A 24,697-nucleotide genomic window follows, 5' to 3' on the forward strand; every position below is an offset into this window, starting at 1 on the left:
TAATTTTTTGAGGAACTGCCATACTGTTTTATACAGCAGTTGTACCAATTCACAATCCCACCAACGGTGGACGAAGGTTCTAATTTCTCCACATCCTTGCCAACACTTGTGATTTTCGTTTTTTTTTTTTTTTAAATAATGGCCATTCTGATGGTGTGAGGTGATACCTCATTGTGGTTTTGATTTGCATTTCTCTGGTGATTAGTAATGATGGGCATCTTTTCATCTCCTTGTTGGCCATTTGTGTATCATCTCTGGGGAAGTATCTAAGTCCTTTGCCCATCTTTTGATCGGTTATTTAATTTTTTGTTGTTGACTTGTAAGATGCCATTTTCTCATTAAAATATGAATTAGCAGAGTAGAACTGCTCACAGATCAGGTGGGCTATAGTGCGGGATACAGAAATGCAGTGAGCGGAGCAGAGGAACTGCAGTAACTGCGGAGGAACTCCCCCATCTTCAGCCACTATCAGTGCAGCTTGTTTAATTGAGGAGGATTTGAGGCCTCATTCATCCTCCTCTTCCTATCCCTCCTCCTCCTTATTACCTATAAAACCAGGGGTGGACAAGGTGATAACTGAGGTGTCTTCCAGATCTAAAATACCGAGTTTTGAGAGTATTGCTTTTTACCAACTAACCTCTAACATGTAAAGTTCCCTTGGAACCTCGGTAATATGTGACTCCTAGACTAAGGAGTCTTTGTTGATGGCTAGTAAGAAGCACTCCACCGAAGTCCTGTTGGATCTTTGGTTTGCTAACTTTTTATTTTATATTATTTTATTAATTTTTAAATGCATTTATTTATTTTTGGCTGCATTGGGTCTTCGTTGCTGTGCGTGGGCTTTCTCTAGCTGCCGTGAGCGGGAGCTACACTTCGTTGCGGTACGCGGGCTTCTCGTCGCGTGGCCTCTCTTGATGCAGAGCATGGGCTCTAGGAGCATGGGCTTCAGTAGTTGTGGCACGCAGGCTCAGTGTTTGTGGCTTGCAGCTCTAGAGTGCAGGCTCAGTAGTTGTGGCGCACGGGATTCCTGCTCTGCGGCATGTGGGATCTTCCCGGACCAGGGATGGAACTCTTGTCCCCTGCATTGGCAGGCGGATTCTTAACCACCGCGCCACCAGGGAAGCCCCTGGTTTGCTAAGTTTTAACTCCTTTGGCTCTTTATAGTATGGTGTCACCTCCAGATCCTGGGCCTACAGGTCAGTTCTTTAACTGCCACCTCACACGAGTCCTCACACGTGGTAGAGTGCTCGGGCTTGGACTTCGCCCTGGAGAAATAGAGCAGTTGTTATTTTTTAAACCTATTCACAGTCATGGGGAAATAGAAGCCAAAGTTCATTGGAGAGTGTATTTGTTGTTTTGAACACACAGAACAAACAGAACTAAATTCAGTGAATTCTCATTTCTGTAAAACTAGCTATATTTTTGTGTTAAATGCTAGGTTTAAAGAAATCGTACCCAACTGATTTGTTTATTCCCTGTCCATGGCTTTCATAGTGATATTTTGGTAATAATTTTTAAAAAGTAATGTGATTGTGGTGGTTGATGTTGAAGGTTACCGTGGACTCTGATAGGGCATGCTTAGAATTACTTTTAGCTTTCAAGCACTTGGTAGTTTTAATTTTTTGCATCTCACAGATGCCGTCTGACAGATAACCAGTCTTTAGGGAGCTCCTCTTAGTTATATGGGGTTACGTTATCGCCGTACGGCGCTGTGACTTAAAACGCTCTGATGCTAACGGTATTCTATGAGGTAATAAGGTAAAGAAGCAGAATCCAGTAAACCCCATAGGAATAGGTGAGGAATATGCACGATGACTCAGGAAGAGCGAGTTTCTGGTCGCGCTCGCAATAGAACCCAGGCTATCTAGTCCAGCAGTGTCTTTGTCCTTGGCCATCCGAGGCATCTCCATTGCCTTCTGGCCTGTTGTCAGGTCTTGATGGAATATCGCCAGTCCCTTCTTTTGCCAAAGTGCTAAATATAGCCAGTGTGTGAGCAGGGGAGGGGTAGTGCAGGGGCCGAGGCAACTTCAGAGAGCTACATCGTGAAAAGCTGCCCAAATGTTCAGAGCCACCTGATGTCATCCTTCATCTAGATTATACAGTCCACTCAAGGACTGAAAATGCATTTGGTAACGTGATGATTTCATAGCAAAAGATTATCTAGGCCCTGTGGGGCTCCTCGTCACCATCCCTCTGGTCATAGGTTAGTCATTTAATTATGAAAAAACATAACCCCCGGAACACAGGTAAAGTGAAAAGGCAAGACTAACTTATGGTTGGTAATTAGTAGCCCAGAATTCATCAATGTCAAAAGGGTGTAAGGTTTCCCCTCCAAATGGTAGCATTTCATAAATTATATAATATATAAAGCTATCACGTTTCCATTTTTCATCCATTTATGTTGCATGGGAAATGTAACTTCTATACATTTTGGTTTCTGGTTTCTAAAAGTATGTGATGTTACTATTATTACAGCATCAATATCATTTGTAATGGGAGTTCTTTTTCCTTTTGGGCGATTCAGAATCCAAATATTAAACATCACAGGGGTCCATAAGGCTCTCAGACTGTGATTTGGTCATCATGCCTCTCATCTGCTTTGTATTTGGGGGGAAATACTTGCTAGGAAATGTGACCGAAGGGATCTTACAGTTTGGGCTAGGTGGTAGGATTTTAGAATATCATTAGACTTCATTTATGCGTGTACCTTCTAACCTATTATTAGAGTAACAAGATTCGATCATTAAGTAAGCTTTTCTAATTAAATTGGGAATGTACATATAAAAATGTTTTGATAGTATTAAAAAATCAGTTAATATAATTTACCACATTAACTGTAAAAGGTAGAAAAATCATATGACTGTCTCAGTAATTCAGGCAAACTATTTGTTAAAATCTGGTATCTGTTCATGAGAAAAAGCTCTTAGCAAACAAAAATAGGAACTTCCTAAATGGGAACCAAGTTCTGGTGAGGATGCAGAGCAAATGGAACTTTCGTATGTTGCTGGTGGGAGTGCAAAATGGTATGGCTATTGCAGAAGACAGTTCAACAGTCTCTTATGAAGATAAACGTACACTTACCATATGACTCGTCAGTCCTGCTGCTGGGTATTTACTTAAGAAAAATGAGAAATTATGTTCACACAAAAACCTGTCCTCAAATATTTATTCAGTTTTATGAATAATCACCCAAAACTAGAAAGAACCCAAATATCCTACGACCGGTGAATGAATATACAAATGGTGGTACATTCCTACAAACTATTGATAAATGCAGCGACGGGTATGACTCTTAAAGGCAGTATGTTGAGTAAAAGAAGGCACTGTCAAAAAGCGATGCACTCTATGATTCAATTTAAGTCATATTCTAGAAGGGCAAAGCTATGGGTATGGAGAACAGGTCAGTCAGTGTTCAGGGTGGGGAGAAGGTGCTGATTACAAAGGAGTGGCATGAAGAAATTTTCTGGAGTGATGGAAGTGTTCTGTCTTGGTTGTGGTGATGGTTACATTATACATCTGGTCAAAACTCATAGAACTATACACCAAAAAACATGAATTTTACTTTTTATAAATTAAAAGTAATATTTTTTAAAAAGTAAGTTTAGATACCAGGTCAGTATGTGAAATCTGTATTTCCGTATAGCAGTAGTAATCAGAAAATGAAGTTTTAAGAAAGATGATATGTATAATAGCATCAAAAAATATCAAATACCTAGGACTAAATCTAATAAACGATGTCTGAAATCGTTATACAAGCTGATTCTGAAATTTATATGGAAACACAAATGGCCAATTAGTCAAGGTAATGTTGAAGAAAAACAAATTGCAGAATTTACACTATTGTATATGCAGTGTAGAATAAACAAATAGATCAGTGGAATAGAACAGAAACCAGAAACAGACCCACAATTAATATATAAAAGTATGTGTGTATTTATAAGTAATACATATATTTTATACATACACACACACATACACACAATTTATGATTAAGATGGCATCATACAGCAATGTGGAAAGAAAAGTCTGTTCAATAAATAATCCTGGATCAATTGCTTATCCATATTGAAAAAACCTAATTTTTCCCCCTACCTCGCATCATACACACAAAAGAATTCCAGGTCAATTGTAGATCTAAATACAGGAAGTTAAAAAAAGCTTCTAGAGGTGCTCAACACAGTAGTTATCAAATAATGCTCAATAAAACTAGAGTGAATTATCCCTGCACACTGACCAGAATAGCTAAAATTTAAAAAACAAATACAGCAACAAAAAACTTGACAATATCAAGTGTCAGCAAGGATCCAGAGCACCCAGAACTCTCAAACACTGATGGTGACATTGTAAATTAGCACAATCGCTTTGGAAAATTGGTAGTATTAGAGTTCTACACACTCATTGTGCCTCTGACCCAGCAAATCCAGTCCTAGTTGTATACCCAACAGAAACGTGTGTGCTTATGTTCACCAAAAGACGTGTACAAGAATGTTCGTAGTATAATTCATAATAGCTCTGAACTGGAAACAACCCAAAAGGTCCATCAATAGAAGAATGGAGAAATACAATACATCGTTGTATATTCAGTAAAATACCATAGACCAGCAAACAGGAAAAACTACTGCTATTGACAACAACATGGGCTCGAATATAATGTTGAGTAAAAGAGTTCAGGCACAAAAGAGTTCAGAAACAAGGAAACTAGGACTTCCCTGGTGGCGCAGTGGTTAGAAATCTGCCTGCCAATGCAGGGGACACGGATTCGAGCCCTGGTCGGGGAAGGTCCTACGTGCTACAGAGCAACTAAGCCGGTGCGCCACAACTACTGAGCCTGCACTCTAGAGCCTGTGAGCCACAACTACTGAAGCTCGCGTGCCTGGAGTCCATGCTCTGCAACAAGAGAAGCCACCGCAATAAGAGGCCTGCACACTGCAATGAAGAGTGGCCCCCACTCGCCGCAACTGGAGAGAGCCCGTGCTCAGCCACGAAGACCCAATGCAGCCAAAAAATTAATTAATTATTTATTTTAAAATACAAGCAAAACTAATATATGGGTAAGGAGTCAGGATAGTGGTTACATTTAGGGAGGGAGATTAGTTGATGGGATGGTATATGAGGCCAACTTCTGGAATCTTCTAGTACTTGATCAGGATGGTAGTTATATGAGTATGTTAACTTAGTAAAAGTTCTTTGTACATTCATGATTTGTATGCTTTTTGGAATATATGTTATATTTGAATTTAAAAAGTTTGTTAAAAGAAATATTTTGAGTTAACCATAGGAGCGAACAGCATCCAAGATTATATTTGTTTTCATTAGTAAAGTTCATATTATCAGTGTTGTAAGAGAGAAAATTATTTGTATCTACAGATACAAATAACTAGCTCCATAAATAAACATAGAGAACAGGTTTAAATTCTTTCCTGACTAAATCAAGACATTCCTAGGCTTCTTGAGTTTTTATTTTATTGCTTTTGTGGCTAGGGATAAACCCATTCTTCCTGTATCCCTGTTTTGTGGGGTTTTTTTTTTTCCTTCATGAAAGAATATATTGTTGGAAACCATTCTATATCAGTACATATAGATAGACATCTTTCTTTTTAGAGTCATGTGGAATATAATATATTTAGACCATTTATCATTCATTGACATTGAGATTGTTTCTGACTTTATAATTACACAATGTTTCAGTGAACAGTATTTCACATAAAATGTATTTGAGCAAGTATATTTATATAGGATAATTTATTGAAAGTAGAAGTTTTGGATCTTACAGTATGTGTAAATTATTTTAAACTTTTTGTTTGGAAATAATTTTACACTTAGAGAAAAAAGATCAGCATCTACTATTAATAGTTTTCTCTCTTTGCTTCATCACTTGCCCTCTCTCTTCACATATATACATGATTTATTTTCCCATTTGAGAATAACTTGCACACATCATGGTCCTCTGTCCCCAAGCACGTCAGTGGGTCTCCAAAGAACAAGGACATTCTCCTACCCACAGTAGGGCTGTTAAACCCAGTAAACCTAGCCTGGATTTAATACCTCTGTTCAGTCCACCATTTTTATTCCCATCTTGTCAGTCAATCCAACAACAGTCTTCATAGCATTGTTTCCCTCTAGTACAGGATCCAGTTGAGGATCAGATACTGCATTTACTTGTCACGTATCTTTCTAGTTTCCTTTTCTTTGGTGTAGTTCCTTGGCCTTTCTTTGTCTTTTTTAAAAAAATTACTGAAATATAATTCACTTACCATAAAATTTATACTTTAAAAAAATCGAGATAAAACTCACAAGTATAAAATTTATCCTTTTAAAGTATACAAGTCAGTGGTTTTAGTGTATCTACAGAACTGTGCAACCGTCACCGCTATTGAACCATCACCCCAAACAATCCTTTTACACATTAGCAGTCACTCCCCATCTCCCTCCTCCCCCCTTTTGTGTCTGGTTTCTTTCACTTAGCTTAATGTTTTCAGAGTTTATCCGTGCTGTCGCTGGTATCAAATCCGTTCCCTTTAATGGCTGAGTAATATTCTGTTGTCTGGATATAGACACGTTTTGCATATCCATTCGTCAGTTGAGGCACTTCGGGGCCATTATAAATAATGCTGCTATGAACATTCTTGTACAGGTTTTTGTGTACATGTTTTTAGTACTCTCATATCTAAATTCTGATCTGGGCTTCATGTCTCACTATAGTGCTCTACAGAACTTTCTTGGACATTGCTTCCTCTAGGGTTTGTAACGGATCACGAGTACAGTTTCCACGTGCAAAACCCACAGACGTGGAGGGCTGACTATTCACTGTGCTACGTCATTTTATTTAAGGGACTTGAGCATCCTAGGATTTTGGTGTCGATGCGGGCTCCTGTAATCTATCCCTGTGGTTACTGAGGGATGACTGTAGTCAGAGAAACAATTGTCAGGGAGACGTGGACCAGGCAGTTTTGTCGTTCTCAAGTGGTGTGTAGACTAAAAAGCCTGAGGACCGTGGGTCTAGACAGCTGACTTCTACTGTCTACAGCTATTTAGATGGCCTGGCTCCTGAGAACTTGTGCCTTTTGCCTGCCTTACTGGGCCTTCCAATAGAATGGACTAATTTTAACGAGTTCCTCCTTTGTATTCTTCCTGCTTACACTTTGCAAGAGATGCTGCTGGGCGGAAGTTAAGTCAGTGTAATCTTGTCAGATAACTGTCAGAGTTGTACAGCGGGTACTGCCTTTCATTCTTCTCTCTTTTGTGTTTGTATTTGTGTTGGGGGAGGGTACTGTGCGTACCTGGGGTCTGAAGGAAGATGAACCTCCTTCCCCCTCCCCGCCTTCCCCTCTGCTAGGTCGGTGCCACAGTGACAACCAGCAGCCTGTCTGCCTCCTGAAGACGGGTCTGTGTTAGGTGTTGCCTGGCAGGAAACAGCCACCCTTCAAGGACCAGATGCACAGAGGTTGCCTCCAGAACTGGTAGAAGGTGACGTCCCCGCTTCCCCCAGACTTCCCTCGGCCAGAGGTTGTTCGTGAATACAGGTTGTGTAGCATCCTCGGAGCTGGGGTAGGAGAACGTCCAGAGGGACACATGTGTCCCCTCGCCGACCTCCAGACGCCCCCCCTGGAAGTCCTCCCTTCTCTTACTCTTGGAGGCCTCCCGTCCTGCTGAGCCTGGCAGATGGCCTGGGTACAGATTTTATTTCTATGGTATTGTCTTAAATTGCGTCCTCCCGAGGTCCTTGAGCAAAGAGGCTTGCACAGACAGGATGTTCAAAAGCGGTTGTTCAGTGAATGAGCCACGGGGAGACCCACTGTTCGAAGGAGACAGCCTGTGAACGCTTCCCAGTCTAGTTTCTTCTACTGTATGTTCATAAGGTGTATTATGAATAAAAACTCCTGACTTTGGTTGAATGCCACCTTTTTTTTTAAGAAATTGCTGGCAGAACCTTGAGAAGGGTGGGGATGGCCTTTGTTTAATATAATATAGATTGTTTGGCTGGAGGCGCAAATCTTGGTTTCTGTCATCAGCTTATTAAATGAAGTTTTACAGGATTGGACTAGAGAGAGGAATTGCAAAAGATTGTCTGCCCTTGTCGTGGTGATTTGCCCTTAGTAATGGGAAATTCCTGGGCGCAGATAGTTAACTTGCATTTGTTTGTACACAGGTGAAAACTGAGCTCTACCTTGTCTCCTCCCAGCCTTTAAAAGCCTTTTTTTAAAGACATCTACCTCTAAAAAACAGTGAAAACAGATTGGAAACTGGGTTGCTTCACCCATACGCTGTTTGATTAAGCCACAGTGGGGTTCTGTGCCCCAGCATATCCTTGTGGCCTTCTGTTGGGTGTCATAAGTGAATTGTGCTCCTTTATTATTATTGGAATTAGAGAAACTGCGACACTGAGAACTTGCTCCATTACCTGGTAATATATCCAGAACCCCAGGCTTCCAGCAGATGTTGTAAAACACATACCTCAAGAAATAGGGCAGACGAGTTACGGCACTGTGTGCATCACCAGGCTTCTGCTTTGCTCCCTTTTAAGCTCTGCCTTGCAAGTGGCCTGTCTTTTGTGACCCTTGGGAGGAGGTAAAGAATCCACCTGTACCTGTTTGGGTAAAAAATACTGATGCCTGGGGCCCACTCCCCAGGGATTCTGATTTGTCGGTCTGAGGTACTTCAGGATATTTAAGAGCTCCCTGGGTGACTTCGTATGCAGGCAAGGTTCAGAAATACTGTATTAGCCAAAATACTTCCCCATTCATCCTGTGTTATTAGCTTTTTAGTCAATGTTCCAGTTTACAAAGTACCGCTCTTCCACATACTTAACTGTGTTCTCGCAGTGACTCAGTGAAGCAGACCAGCTTCTGCTCCCGGGGTTCCGCAGTCTTCGTGAGCGTTCTGTGAAGGCTTGTCGCCTCATCGCTTGGTTCTCTGCTTTGTTCGTGGCTATTTGTAACCGCGTGGCGGGCTGGCCTTTTGATGAGGCCCCTCCTCTTCACAGCCACACGCATCAGGCGTTTAAAAGGGTGTGTTGTTTTTCATCTTTTGAAATCTGTTGCTTTCTGTGCCTTTCAGGAGCCTATTAAAATTTGCAAAATGTTTGGTTAAGCTCTGTAGGGTTATGGAAAGCCCTGTTCATAGAAACTCTAGTCTCTGTTCCATCACTGACGAATTGTGTGACTTTGGGCAAATACTTCGCATTTTGTAAATGGATATTATTAACCTACCAGAAGGCAGGCACTAGACTAAATGGACGTCCTGCTTCAGCTGTGAGAGTCGGATGGTCTCTGGCTGACTGCCCATTCCTCCATTACTGGCAGTTCCTGTTGCCATTATGTTCAGTTCAAACACAGCTTTCACACCTTTCTGTCCTCCAGGTGAGAGAGACTGAAGATCAGTAGGTCTTGACAACTCATTGAATGTGAACATTGAGAGACCCCGTTGTGTCTTTTTTTTAAAAATAAATTTATTTATTTATTTATTTTTGGCTGCGTTGGGTCCTCGTTGCTGCGCGCGGGCTTTCTCGTTGCAGCAAGCGGGGGCTACTCTGTTGCGGTGCGCGGGCTTCTCATTGCAGTGGCTTCTCTTGTTGCGGAGCACGGGCTCTAGGTGCACGGGCGTCAGTAGTTGTGGCAGTTGGGCTTCAGTAGTTGTGGCTCGCAGGCTTAGTTGCTCCGCGGCATGTGGGATCTTCCCAGCCCAGGGCTCAAACTCGTGTCCCCCGCATTGGCAGTCGGATTCTTAACCACTGTACCACCAGGGAAGTCCCCCAACTGTGTCTTGAGGGCATTGTTTTTCAAACTTAAAGATGTACTTAAAAATGACCCTAAGAAACTTCTGGAGCATTTGTCAAAAATACAAATTCACAGTCTCCACTCCATACCCTAAGAATGGATCTTCAGGGGTGGGGCCTGGGTGATTATTTTTATCAAGTTCCTAAGTAATTCTTGTGATTAAACAAAAGTGGGAAGTTGCTCTCTAGGGAATTGAATATAGTAGGCACTCAGTAAATGAACACATGTCTATTCTACTAACCCATTTCATTTTTCTTCCTGTAGTTTTACAGATTAAAGTCCACAATCCTAGAATTCAGAAAAACAAACACTATTTGCAGGAGGAAAAACTAAACATTGGCTGCACTGTACTTAGTGCTCTGTGATGCTTACGTGTGTTGACAGCAAATGTGATAGGTTTCTTTTAAACCTATTTGGGAACCTAGGCAGAAGGATGAAACAGTAGAGCTGTACGAACATTATTCTTAGGCTCTATGCCATGGACTACATTTTAGATGAGATGGTGAAATTGGATATTTTGGTTTTTAAGTCAGTGAGTTACTTAATAGACAGTCCTGCAGTCTGCTTTACACGAAGTTCACTTGTGGCAGGCATACTGTACTTGTAATCATTTTGCTTTTAATTTTAATTTTGAATATATGGTCTTTGATACTGAAGGTTACACTTGGAAAAGGAACATTGCCCTGTACTAAGCCGTATATACTTACATTGCTTTGTCTGGAATGCATTTGCAGGCCGTGTGCCTTGGAGCACGGTTGTCACAGGGATGTGTAATTACATTTTAAAAAATCTCTTTAATTTTTTCAGACTACTGAGTCACTGTTGGATAAATCCCATGGTTCTGTATTAAAACTTATTTTGGTTAATGATTCCTACAAAATAATTTTTTACTTAGCTAATGCAGAGAATAGGCCCCAGTACCTCGACTTCCAAATCTTCTTTCCTTCTCTGAACAGCATGAGAATGACATGAGTTATGACGGATTAAAACTATATAGTTTTAATTTTCTGTTGCAAAAGTTTTATGTACATATACACTCATATATAATGGAAAATTGGGAAATCACTGAAAAATATTCAGTATATAGAAGCAAGTCACCCATAATGCCAACATCGGACTTCACCTCTGCTTTACGTAATTTTGACCTTCTACTATGTCTAATTCTTTTGGTTTCTCGACAGGCCCTGACTAGTAAAACTTGAACTTGTACATGTTGCTCATTCTGCTTGATATGGGTTCATCTGAAGCAAGGACAGAATGGGTATTGAGATATTTTCAGATGATGTCCTCATGGTGGAATAATTTAATAATGAAGTCTCAGCAGCCCTTTGCATGGGCACTTTCAGTCAGGAAGCACGCTATTTCATGAAGGTGTTTTGCGCCCGGCGTGCTGCCTTGGACTTTGACCCTCCCAGCCTCTTGGATCTTTCTTTTCCTGTCAGATTTTACAGTCACCCTCCTAGGCAGAGCCCATCCTCAGATCACTAGAACTGTAAAGGTGATAACTGGCTAGTCTCCTTTCTCCTGTTTTCTCCTTTCAATCCATACAAAGCTCCCAGAGACATTCCTCTGTGATGTTCTCCTGTTCCTGAAGCTCGCGGTGGCTTGGACGGCGGTAGACGTCCAGGTGTGTCAGCAGCGGCCCTTCCTACTTCACCAGCTTATCCGTCACTCGCCGAGGCAGTCTGTGCTCTGGCCGGGAAAAGCTGCGCACGGCCCCTCCCTCTGCCTTTGCTCCTGCATTGCCTTCACCGGCAGTTTTCTTCCCTCTTCCGTCTTGCAGTTCAGTCCCTGTTTTCCTTCAGAACGCCGGGAAGCCTGCCTCTCTGAGCTGCTGTACATCTGCCAGCACATTATCATTTTGTGTTTGTCCAAATGTCATTTTTAAAAACTATTTACTCAACCAGTTAACATCAGGGACCTGCCATCTCTTCTGTTTTTCCCACAGTGCCCTGCATTGGTTTAGACATCTGAGTCAATTTAACTTAAACCAATACAGACTTTGGTATTTTTCAGAGAGGGAAAGTGAGGCTTTGGTAGGAAGGTGTTCCCTGCTGCATGCGGCATGCCGGAACCCGACCGGTGTCACGCCAGAGTTGATGGAGGGAGTTAAGATGACAGAACAACGTATTAAAAAAGAAAAAAAAATAGCAAATAGAAACACCATCCTCTCCAACTTTCATCATAGAGCAAGTGTTTTGTGAGAAATTTCTTTTTTTTTTTTTTTTTTGGCACTCATGGTTATTTATTTTATTCTGTGGGTTATAATCCATTACTATTTATTTTGCTATTCAAATTGTGCGGGAAATCCTTGTTTAAAAATTAGCCAATAGAGTCACTGGGAGCAGAGCTAAGAGGCCGGCCGTTGTTCAGGTCTCCTCTCTGCCTTTTCTTCTTTCTCTTGGAAGGTCCTCGGGCTGGGGTTTGTGCTCACCCGAGGCTGGGGGTGGAGGAAACAGGCAGGGTGGGCGGGGATGCTGCTGACACAGGTGCCGGCAGGCTCCGGATGAAGACAGCTCTGTCCATACGTGCAGCACTTGCTTCCTGCTTCAGACCCAAGCCCTCCGTTACAAAATAATTCAGATCTTGTTAGTTTCTAAATAATCTGGTGGGAAGACACTGAGCGTTTGTATTGTCTTCCTCTGAGGTTTAGGTAGGGATTTAACTTTTAGTGTCTAGATCATCAGGGCATTTGAGGGCTAGTGAAAATGTAAGATCCCGACGTAATCATCTCTACTCAGTACGACCACGGATGAAATAACCTCACTGGAAAATTTTACCTCTCTCCTCCGAAATAAAAGTTTTTATTCTAAGGTAACAAATAATCAAAAGATTTTAAAGGTTGACAAAACACCTGAATCCACGGAAGTGTGGGTCAAAGCAGTCTGGAGCAGTGATGACTCTTCACTGTAACGGCAACACATGTAGGGCCTTGGCAGTTGCCCCCGAAAAAGAAAATTAATGATTAATGATAAGGGGTAAACCTTAGAAAGGAAGAGGCTCGGTTTTAATACCAAGGAGAGAAATTAAGGTGAATGTGAAGGGAGAGAGGGAGTGAGAAAGAAACATCAAGGCATCTGAGCACCGGTCAGGGCACAGAAGTTGCCATTTGGTGATGTGTGTTAGAGCCAAGTTATAGGACAAAGATAGAAGGTGGAAAGGACAGAGCGGAAAAAGTAACTACAGGTGAGGACAGGACACAGGCTCCCATCTCAGGAGCATCTTGGGCTGCTCTGCGGTCTCCTTCTATCTTGTGGCGCTATGATTCTTCGGCCCAGGTCCTGGCCCTGTCACCCGCTTTGCCCTGTGATGCAGCCTCCTGACACCAGTGACTCCCCGGGCCTCAGAAGGGGAAGCGTGAAGACAGATGCAGTGACTTAAATTAGCCTGGGAGCCTGGAGGGAACAGCGATGCTGCTGCTGCCGCTGCCCCTTCCTCTGCCCCTCCTCCGACCTCCCTCCCTTTCTTTCTTCCTTACCTGGTAGCGTAACAGTCCCAGAGGGGAATCCTGCAAATTCTGGGGCTGGCAGAGAAGCGGGAGTCATTGTCTTGGAGCAATGGAAATCCTCCACCACAAAGGAAGTTGTCTGCTCACCATGCTTTTTGAGGAGCCATTGTCCAGGAGTTACGTTTTAACTTGTCTGTTGGAGGATGCAGACTGACTCCTCAACGTGACTGCCTGATGATCACATCCGCCCTGCTACTCTGTCCTTGTCAGGGCAACTTGCTAAGACCTGAGATGCGCTGACGGCGATCTCATCATATCCCTAGATAATCCTTAGATGTTACGTGATCACAGGTGAGGAAACAACAGGCTGGAGGATGTGACTCTTGCTGTGACAGTTTTGCATCTTCGTAGAGGAGCTGAACTTAGGAACAAGGTCTCCTGAGTCTTGGTCCACAGGTTTTTTTGGTTTTGTTTTGTTTTGTTTAAACAATACACCATAAAACCTCGCTTGTTTCTAAGTTCCTAGGGTTGGTTTTGGCATCAAGGGGAAAAGAAACTGAGCCGGCCTAGGATGGAGGTGGTTGGCACAGAGAGACAGACAGGAGCCTGTGGTGGAGGATTTTGTGATTGTCGAGCTTCGTAGCTGCCGCTTTCACTGTCAGTGGAGCGGAGCAGGGGGCCGGCAGCTACCCCTGGCCTGGCTGGTGTCCCATTTTTGAGGCCCCAGGGTTATTTTTAGCCTCAGGGCCTTGGAAGCAGGTGTGGTCCAGGCTTGAAGGCCACGCCTGGAATCTGTTCAAGTCTTGTGCACGTCTGTTTAGGAGCCGAGGACAGTGACGGGGCCGCTTAGCGACTCTGTGAAAAGAATTTGTGCTTTTCCAGTGAGAGGAGTAAAAGTCACACGGTGTTTCATTTGCGATGCTTTAGGTAGGTTTGTTTTGGAAATTTTATAAATTGAAATACATTTTAAGAGTGGTAGGGAATATATTAGAAAGCTAGCTACGAGTCCTTTGTATACAGAAAAAAAACCCTTGGGTATTAAAAGAGTTACACCTCAGCTGACCCTTTTTAAAAGTCCAGGTTTATAGCCACAAGTGTGTAATTTAAAATTTAATTATTCTCACCCCCCCGAACGTTATTGTTATTAAAATAATCCTTTGTAAGTCCTTTGGTGAAGTAGAGATTCAGCTTTTTACCTTGAGAGTAAACATCAGCTTCCCTATATCGTGTTTGTTGATATTCTTGCTTTGCCCAAACCCACACTTTTTTGTCGTCGTTGTGTGTGTGTGTATACATTTTTTTTTTTTTTTTTGGCCGTGCCACGCGGCTTGTGGGATCTTAGTTCCCTGACCAGGGATCGAACCTGGGCCCAAGGCAGTGAAAGCACCGAGTCCTAACCGCTGAACTGCCAGGAAATTCCCAGCCCACACTTTTCTTGACAGCGCTGTTCAGGAGGGCTAGAGCCCCCAGGACCCGGGTCTGCGTGGATGTCATGCCCTTTCTCTAATTTTTTTCTGCACTTTCCAATATTATGGGAAAGAAAAGAATATAATAAATGTTACCCTTACCCAAGCAAAACTATTATGACATTTTTGAATATATATGTTCGTGTGTTTGTATATATGTGGGTGTTTGAGGTTCTGCTTTACCTACTGTTCTGTACTTTGATTTTACTCTCTTTATATATCATGATTATCTTTCATTATTGGTCATGTTTACTTTGGTCGTAATATCTTTAGTAATTTAGCTCTTTGTCAGGAAAGTACACCTGTTAGATAGTGGAATTTTGCTGTTTGGGGGTAGGTGGGCTAACTGGTGCATGGATAAAGATGATAAGTTCATATTAGCATTACCTACCCCCCTGAATACAGTAATCTCTCTTACAAAGACCTTGTGGTAAGGATTCGATACACCTTCTGACAAGGAGAGCTCCTTGAAAGCATTTTTCTTTATTTTAACGTAAACCTCCTTTGAATGATCTCCTTGTTGTAGAGCTCTCTTCAAGCATGCATCTTGTTCAACATGTCTTTGATGTTTTCCTACATCCTGTTATAAAGCCAAGATTCTGTTGTTAGGTACTACACATTCGTGGAGTTGGAAGAATTGTATTAAATTAGCATTAATAGTAATCTTCCTTGTTACAGTGTTTCTTTTTATTTCTTTGCCAAGTAATGCACTAACATAGGAACCACAGCTTCTTCCTTTGTAGTTTTGAGGAAGAAACTATACTAAACTTTCTTGTGTGTTTGTGTGTGTGTGTATATATTTTACGCTTAAGTTAAAGGTTCAAGTGACTAAAAAGACTGAACACCTGCCACATCTTTTCCTGGCATTTGCCCAATTCAGCATTACCTTGGTCAACATATTCATTGGCCTCAAGCCCTCACATAGAGAACTAGTCTCCCAGGCGTCCACGTAGCCATCTTCCACCTCCCTCATGGGCTTTACTTGACCATCAGAGCAAGGACTTCTCTGACTACTCTGTTTAAAACTTTAACCCCTCCACCTCCGTTCTCCTTCTTCTTTCCCTGCTTAATTTCTTCTCCACGGCACTGATCACCGTCTCTCACGCGACACGTTTTGTGGTTGTTGCTGTTTATTGTGCATCTCGTCATTCAGTTAGAAACTCCAGGAGGACAAGAGATTTTGCCCCGTTCGTTTTGGTTGCATTTCCGCAGCAGTGCCTGACACTTATTAGGTGCCCGATAACCATTTGTTAGTTGACTGAATGAGCTGCAGGAGGCCTGACAGATGCTCAGGAAAACCAGGATGTACCAGTTATTCCCCAGCTAACATTCTGAATCTCTCCTCCCCTGCCTCCAGCCCAGCTTTATTGCAAATATCCTGGCACAACGGGTTCTCCTCAGCTCTCAGATTAAACCAGCCTCTGGCCACATTCCTCTTGCCAGCCACTCCATCCAGGGGTCCTTCATTCCCACCCCCTCAAGACTACTGCTTCTGGGGGTGTAGAGTCCGTCGTTTTCAGGCAGGGTGCCAGGAGGAAGCTTTAAGTGCAGAAGGGTAAGTGAGGGAGCCCTGGGGCAGGAGCGTGTCGGGGATGGATAACTGGCGTGGAGGCAGGAAAGAGGAGGCGAGGAGGGGGCAGGGGGTGGAGTGGGGCGGAGAGCTCAGGTGGGTCAGGGAGGCGGAAGCTGGTAGAACAGGTGACCATGAACGGGAGGCTTCCGGTGAGCCAGTTCCAGGAGCGCAGTGCCCTTCCTCAGCAGAAACCTGGGGAAGGCTTCTCCCAGATCTGGACTCTGCCTGGGTCTGTGTCTGCAGCAGAGGCCTTGTATCGGGTCTCTGAAGGATGGCTACTCTTCCAGCCTTTGTCTGTGGACCCTTGAGATGCGTGTAAACAGCCTGAGCCTCTGATGAGAGCGGGTTCTTCCTGCAGTGCTGTGAGTTGCTGAGAGACGGTCGTTGGATTTTTCCAGTGCTGACAAATGTCTCCACGCCTAGCTCTGCCTAGACAGTGATTCAAGCAACCTCTATCCCGTTATCGCCACCACTAGGCAGGTTGCATCCTCTATGCTGGGGTAAGAAAATATGGCCAAGGCAGGAATAGGTGACTGAGAAGTGCATTAAGCTCGTGTAGCCCTCTTGGCTTTGGTGAGGATGGTTTCGGGGTTTGTTTTTGTTTCTTTATGGCATACGTTTTACCAAATACCAGACCTCAGAATTTCTGTCAGGGTTAACCCGCAGCGTGTGAGGCAGAGAAGCGTTAATCAACGTAGGATTAAAATGGTCCGAGTCCAAGATGCTCAAGCTTCCGGACATCATGGCCGCCTTTTTTCCCTTTTGATTTGTTGAGTTTTTTTTTTTTTAATTTATTTATTCATTTATTTATTTTTGGCTGTGTTGGGTCTTCGTTTCTGTGCGAGGGCTTTCTCTAGTTGTGACAAGCGGGGGCTACTCTTCATCGTGGTGCGCGGGCCTCTCACTGTCGCGGCCTCTCTTGCTGCGGAGCACAGGCTCCAGACGCACAGAGCTCAGTATGTTGAGTTTTTCTCTTATTAATAGTCTGTGTGTAAGGCTCTGCTGAAAGCCTGTTTGGTGTATCCTGTTGCCTATTTCTTCAGTTTTACTGGAGGAAAAAAAAAATTTAAGACTGGCTTGTAGTTTAATAGCTAAACTACAAGCCAGTCTTAAACTTCTCACCTGATTATATGCTTTCCATAAATTCTCTGAGAATCTGAACTTGAGCTGAAGCCCAACCAGACAAGGCTCGGTCACTGTCCTCAGCTTTGGGGTCCTTTCCCCTTTCCTGAGAATTCCTTTGAAAAAGGAAGGTTTTAAAATGGAACTGGGGGGTGGGATGGGGGGCAGCCTGTGGGCCCGGATGTGGGCACCGGGGCAGCTGTGCCGGCGACAGCCCCAGAGGGAGAATCGTGTGCGAGAAAGGGCCTCACCTCTTTCCTGGTGGGATAGACCCAGTGCAGTGTGACCCGCCGAGAAGCCAGGATCCTATCTGGGAAGTTGAAAAGAATAACGCCTCATCTGAGAAGAGGAGGGAGACGCTTACCAGTCATTTAAAAACGACCTCAGTCTTTAAAGCATTTGCTGTTTGGACACTAGCTTTAAAGGCTACAAGTCAAGTAAAGGCTGCAATCAAAACAGAACACTTTTCCTCTCCGCTGATTACTCTAATGGCAAACACTGGTTCTTGGCCAGTTGAGCTTTATTTCGTTCTTTTAATTAAATTGATCATCAAAATAGTCTTAGACTTAACAGTTCTCCCACATAACTAATTCAGTGGTATTCTTTAGTCCATTGATACTCTTGCGAAGTTGGATGTAGAGTGAGTTTGAACAAATAACACTCTCCTAATTTCCATTATAAAGTCATAGATGCATTTCCAGAGGTAACCGAATGGAATCTCAAACGTAAGTTACACAGAAAAACTTCAAATATTGTATGTTAGGGTGAAAGGTTCTTACACAGTTTATGTCAGTATTAAATGTTATAAAATAGGAAACGTAAATTGTTTGCTGAAATGTAAAATATACCACAATTGGCCCTTCTTTAGGGGATCTGCCCACGTTGTTCCCTGATGTGTGTATTTTGTTATACTAATATATTGCCTCTGCCTCTCTCCATCTTTTCATAAATAAAGTCTTTTAAATCCTTTATTTCTGAAACTAGGATACTTTGTAAATATTTGTTTAGTGGACCTGGTTAAGGTTACTAGTCTTCGGTATAATAAATACTGACCTTTTTTTAAATTAAATTAAATTAAATTTAATTTTTTATTTTTTAACATCTTTATTGGAGTATAATTGCTTTACAATGGTGTGTTAGTTTCTGCTTTATAATAAAGTGGATCAGTTATGCATATGTCCCCATATCTCTTCCCTTATTTTTTTTTCTAAATAGAAAACTCTCTTGTATGTATATAGAAGGGTTATGTCACTGTCTTCTGAAGGCTGGCTGCCTCCTAGATTTTCTCGATGGTGGACTAGGGCGTCCCATCACCCTTCTCTTGAGAAGAGTGTCTCTGCTGCCCCAGCCCCATCTCCTGGGTAGCATCGTGGTCCAGGGCTCCCTCAGCACGATCCCCAGGCAACCCAGAGGGCAGCCCAGGTGGGAGACCTTGAACAGCGCTCTGAGGTCTGCAGGGACGGGGTGGCAGCAGAGTGACGCGGCTGAAGGCCTTGACCTTCAGCGGCCCCATGGCCTCCATACAGGGAGCTTGTGGTGCCGCCCTCTCTTTGGGTGGGAACAGCCCAGGTTGCAGCAGGTTGTCCTTTAAGAGATAAATTTCGTGCTTCCCTGAACATGAGTGTCACATTTTACATTTCCCTTGAGTCAGAGTAGCTCCAGAGGATACTCTCCCATTAGGATGCCATAAAGCAGCTTGCTGACCCTTCAAGCACATTGTCGTGAATTACTCCTCAGCCTTTTGGTCCTCAGGTAAACAGCCGATTGGGTGTAATGCTAGAGGAAAGGGGGAGCTCTCTTTTTTTTTTTTTAACATCTTTATTGGAGTATGATTGCTTTACAATGGTGTGTTAGTTTCTGCTTTATAACAAAGTGAATCAGCTATACATATACATATATCCGATATCTCTTCCCTCTTGTGTCTCCCTCCCTCCCACCTTCCCTATCCCACCCCTCTAGGTGGTCACAAAGCACCCAGCTGATCTCCCTGTGCTATGCGGCTGCTTCCCACTAGCTATCTATTTTACATTTGATAGTGTATATATGTCAGTGCCACTCTCTCACTTCGTCACAGCTTACCCTTCCCCCTCCCCATGTCCTCAAGTCCATTGTCTAGTAGGTCCGTGTCTTTATTCCTGTCCTGCCCCTAGGTTCTTCAGAACCTTTTTTTTTTTTTTTTAGATTCCATATATATGTGTTAGCATACGGTATTTGTTTTGCTCTTTCTGACTTACTTCACTCTGTATGACAGACTCTAGGTCCATCCACCTCACTACAGGTAACTTAGTTTCGTTTCTCTTTATGGTTGAGTAATATTCCATTGTATATATGTGCCACATCTTCTTTATCCATTCATCTGTCGATGGACACTTAGGTTGCTTCCATGTCCTGGCTATTGTAAATAGAGCTGCAGTGAACATTGTGGTACATGACTCTTTTTGAATCATGGTTGGGAGTTGTCTTTTAAGGTTAAGTATTTCTACATGTTTTATTTAGATTTCCAAAAGTGCATGTATGGGAGACCCATGGATATATAGGTTGTATTACATTCTAATTAAATTTGGAAAAAAATCAAATTGAAGTATTTTAAGTGAAAGAAAAAGCAAGATGTGTAACAGTACTGTGTATCCAGTTGAACAGAGAAGGAAAAGGAAAAGAATGTATAGTGTTTTATTCTATTTTCATTTTAAAAAATCTTTGGAAGAAATCAGAAGAAACTATTAACAGTGTTTACCAGTTAGAGGGCCAGGGAGGACCTGGGCAGGCGGAGGACAAGGGCGGGAGAAGGATTTTCAATGTGCTCATTTTTTTCACTTAAATGTATTTGTTGGACTTTGAATATAATGGCAGTTTTAACAGCTTTATTGAAATATAGTGGACAAACATTGGATGGATAAAGTATACGTATTCATAGTGTGTATACAGTTTTCTATTTTTTATTTTTTTTGAGCCATGTGACTATACTCTGTATTAAAAATAGAAAGAAATTAATTAAAACTTTTAAAATTGTCTAAGAAAATAGGTAAATAGCAAAGCTGGCCTGCCCTGGGCTTTGCTATATGCACTTGGGCCCCCGTGTTCCATCTAAAAATTTGTATGCCTTCTGACTTCTTGAAGAGATTTTGGGGTAAGATGAGCTTGTTGGGGTGCCAACTATCAAATATTCGCCTGTCATCTCTTAAATCTTACTTGATGCAAGAGATTCCGAGAACAAAACTATCACAGATGCGTCCCTGATCTCAGCGTGTTGACCTTCTTCGGAAAGAACAGTGAATGGAGAGAAATTTCTAAGTTAGAGCTGTAGCCTGGGATGCGGTCTTCCCCAGAATTCTGTAGCTGCAAGTGAACGAGGTTTAAGGCTGTTGTTACCTCACCTTCCACAGCCCCTTGGCAGCCTCGGCCTCCTCTGTAGTCACCTGGGACCTCAGAACATCAGATGTTGCGCATGAAGGTGCTGTCAGAGGGCTCCAGCTGGCCGCAGGACAATGTGAAAGGTGTAACTTTATCCCCAGTTCACCTTCACTGTTTTGTTTCAGCTACATCCTCATGTCAGGGTCACTTTGACCAGACCTCTTCTTGGTCAGGGAAAGGGTCTTTTTCTATCCGGAACGACCGACTCTGGTTCTCTGGGGAGGAATGACCGTTTTCTTCCCGGTGAACCTGTTGGCCGCAGCCTGCCTTGGGTTTCAGTGATCTGGGCTTCTGAGAGTTGGCTGGAGGGAAGCAAAGATGAGAACTTTCTCACTCAGCTTTTGCATGTTTGCCGTCCTCTCCCTCCCTTTGTCCCTCGATCTGCTAACCCAGATAACTGCTTTGTCCTGCCCGGTTTGCACCACTGAGAGGAGCCAATGGGGCCCAGAGACTCAGGCCATTGTTGGCATCCACTTGCTCCCGTTCTCGGGTTTCCACTTTCTGCGCTGCCCGGGCTCCCGCGTGGACAAGTCACGTCACTCTGTCTCAGCGCAGCTTCATTGTGGGGACAGGTTCTTAGGAAAACAGGGTAACCTGGGAGTGGGAGCCCTGGTGAGGGAGTCAGGCCATCCGAGCCCAGGACCTTGCGTGGCTGTGAACCGTGTCACCGGGTAGTCAGGACTTGAGTCAGAAATACCCTGGGTAGGTGCTGTGCGAATGTGCATTGGTTGATTGAGTAGGACAAATTCTCTGCTCTGGTTTCTTCAGTCGAAGGTAGAGATGACTTTTGTGCTTCATTGCCATTAAGCTGTACTAAAAATAATACATCCGTATAATGAAGATACGAAATGGACAAATAATGTGTTATGTGGAGCTGATTCGTGAGACGTGAGGCTAGACGCGATGGCTTCTCAGGTGCCTTCTAACGCCGTGGATGTCTGGCTCCGTGAGAAGCGGCACAGCCTGGCTGAAGCCAGACTGTAGCAGGATGGAATTGCCCCGTCTTTATCTGCTGAGGGATGCCTTTCAGATTCCAGATGCAAGGCAGCTCTGTTCACCATTGGCATCTTTACAGCATTTTTCCTCCTTTCTCTGTGTGATGACTAGTTGCTTTCTGACTTACTCTCTTTAGATAACTGACATAATTTCATCCTCAAAACAAACTTTGTGAGGAGACAAGGCCAATACTATATGTACCTTTTAGAGATGAGGAAAGTGTGGTCAGAGAGGCTAATATGGTTTGTCCGAAGTTACGTAACAAGTAAAGGGCGAGGCCACTCCTCTCTCTATCCTGTCTACTCCTACTTCTCCATGCTTCAGCTTCTAATTTCTAAGTCTGAAATTAGGAAACAGGACCCCATGATGTTTGAGGGGGTCTATCAACCTAATCCAAAATCAGTTAATCACATATGAATTATTCAGTATCTTAAATCATTTTTGGAACAAGGAGGATTTTACTAACTTATAACAGTGTAAATTGAATATCTTATGTGCAAAACACTGTGGAAGGAAGAAATACAGTACAAAACGGCTGCCATCAGGTAGTTTAACCTCCAGAAGTCGAATGCCGACAGTGGACGTCTAGTTTTATGTAGTAGGGCATTTCCTATAAGCAGAGATGGACCGGGGAGATCGGAACGTGAGAATATTGAAGGTCCGGGTGCGGGCTTAAGCTCTGGGCACAAAACTCCAACTAGCGTTAACTAGGAAATGGTCTGTCTTAGGAGTCTGGCAAGAATAAGTAAGCATCAGGTCCAGTATTAAGGGCTCTCGTATGCCTGGGTTGCTGACCTAGAGTCCAAGGTCAAGGTGTGAGATTTTCTGAGGCTGGGAATCAGGGAGTCTCTTAAAAATGAGGTACAAGAAAAAGCGAACTGGAAGCGGAGGACCGGCCAGGATCTTAGCTGTGAGTCGGCCTGGGGCGGAGTGGATGCCTCACAGGCCCCCAGCAGCTAGTTCAGCACTTGGTGTGACAAGTACATCAGTCATTGCCCCTCCTCTTCCTTAAAAGGCAGCCGAAATTTACAGAACCTCCCATTTTCCTGCCTCTTCTTCCTGAGGGTAGTTTCAAGGAATGCTCACAGCACACACACTCCATTTATCATAGTAATTCTCAAGCCATCAGGAAAGGTTTTTATGTCCTGACAACGTCAGATTGCTAACCTGATCTTAGGTGGTTGTTTTTTGTGCTATTTTCAAGAAATAAGCAAATAAAAGCTGGAATAAAAATGCTTGGACTGGCTTTTTACAGCTCTTTTCATTTCGTACTGTAAGTCAAGTAGTTCTGGGCCCCCAGGTGATTATATATAATTCATGACTCTGTCTTGTTTTGTCATCTTTGAGTTTTTATATTTTGCGGTGAAAGCGAATCATCATTAGTACGTTTCCTGAAGCCATACCTACTTGTCCTTTTTGTTTGTTTGTTCAAATGAAACAGTGCATCAAGTATGGAATTAGATTAATGGGGTAAATATTATGAATCATACACTCCCTCTAATCCGATGCTCTTTCTTTTTCTGACCCCCGTGTTTTGTTTTCCGTCTGTCATTCTCTCTCCATGTAGGCTTTTCAGCCCCATGTAAAGCTGTTGGCGCGAGGGAACAGAGGTAAAGAATGATGTAATGCACTGGCTGCCCCAAAGCATCTTTTGTTGGCATGGTTATTCCAGTCATCTCTTCATGAATCAAGTGTGAGGGGCTGCTTTGTGGCAGGAGGCCTCTGCGAGAGCACATCCACGGGAAAGAGAAAGAGACATTCACTTGGAGGGCTCTTGCTGAAAATGGGTTTAACTCTCCTCTTGCCAGTCGCCACCAGCCTGACCTCATGCATTTCAGTACAATGGAGTGGCTGAGCCTTTGAGCACAGCACCATTACATCATCGTGGCAAATTAAAGGAGGAGGTGGGAAAAGAGGACTTATTGTTGTCATGGCCCATGAGATGATTGGAACTCAAATTGTTACTGAGAGGTTGGTGGCTCTGCTGGAAAGTGGAACGGAAAAAGTGCTGCTAATTGATAGCCGGCCATTTGTGGAATACAATACGTCCCACATTTTGGAAGCCATTAATATCAACTGCTCCAAGCTTATGAAGCGAAGGTTGCAACAGGACAAAGTGTTAATTACAGAGCTCATCCAGCACTCAGCCAAACATAAGGTACACGCTTGCTTTCTTTTTCCTTTTTAAAATAAATGGGCCTGCTGAGTGGGGAATCATTTTAAATGAAGCCTCATTTTTAAGGGGAGAAAGTAATTTGAGGAAGTTTTGGTTGCTTTTTCTAAACTTTGATACCTTATGCTACCTCAGAATAATTCACTAATTGTAGACACTGTCACACCTCAGGATGTTTCTAAGCTACACAGAAAGCTTAACTTGTTTTTATTTGATCCAGTGCTGTGTTTCCCTATTAATGCTAAAAATTGTTTTATTAATTTAACACAAATAAAAAGTTATGTCTAATACAGTATATTATAATACTCAATGGTTAGCAATTATATAATAGTATCTTATATTGTCTGTATATTATTAATAACTAATACATGGTTTTATGTTGTTTACAAATGTACTGAAAGGAAATCATTCTTTTCAAGTGCCTTGACGAGAAAGTAGAAATTAATTATATTACAAGTGTTTTTTGTTTGTGGGAAGTTAAGGTAATGGTCAGAATTTAAGGATCTTCAAGGAGAGTTTTTCTTAGGATACCAGGCTGTCAGCTTTGTGGTAGGTAAGGCTGTTTGTTTTGTTCAGGAATAAAAATGAGTTTGTGCTTTAATCTTACGAAAAGCTGATTTGTTACCGAGTAGAAACCATTTTAAATGTTTCTTTAGTTCGGGGGATCGGGATCGATACGTTTATTTTGCGTATTATTTTGTTGTACATGTTTTTACCCTGTTATTGTGTTAA

At 42.8% G+C, this 24,697-nt stretch overlaps 1 protein-coding gene across 5 annotated transcripts in view; it reads left to right on the plus strand.

The window, feature by feature from the left end:
* Window positions 1-24,697, plus strand: part of DUSP16 (dual specificity phosphatase 16) — an 85,392-nt gene that overhangs the window by 14,480 nt on the left and 46,215 nt on the right. For all 5 annotated transcript variants that reach the window (XM_079937639.1, XM_079937642.1, XM_079937643.1 and 2 more), the window contains one exon: window positions 23,360-23,950. In XM_079937639.1, coding sequence (XP_079793765.1) covers window positions 23,723-23,950 — 228 coding nt within the window. In that variant the 5' untranslated portion in view covers window positions 23,360-23,722. The remainder of the gene's footprint in view (window positions 1-23,359; window positions 23,951-24,697) is intronic.

This window comes from Stenella coeruleoalba, assembly GCF_951394435.1.
Source record: "Stenella coeruleoalba genome assembly, chromosome: 11".
Lineage (NCBI taxonomy): Eukaryota > Metazoa > Chordata > Mammalia > Artiodactyla > Delphinidae > Stenella > Stenella coeruleoalba.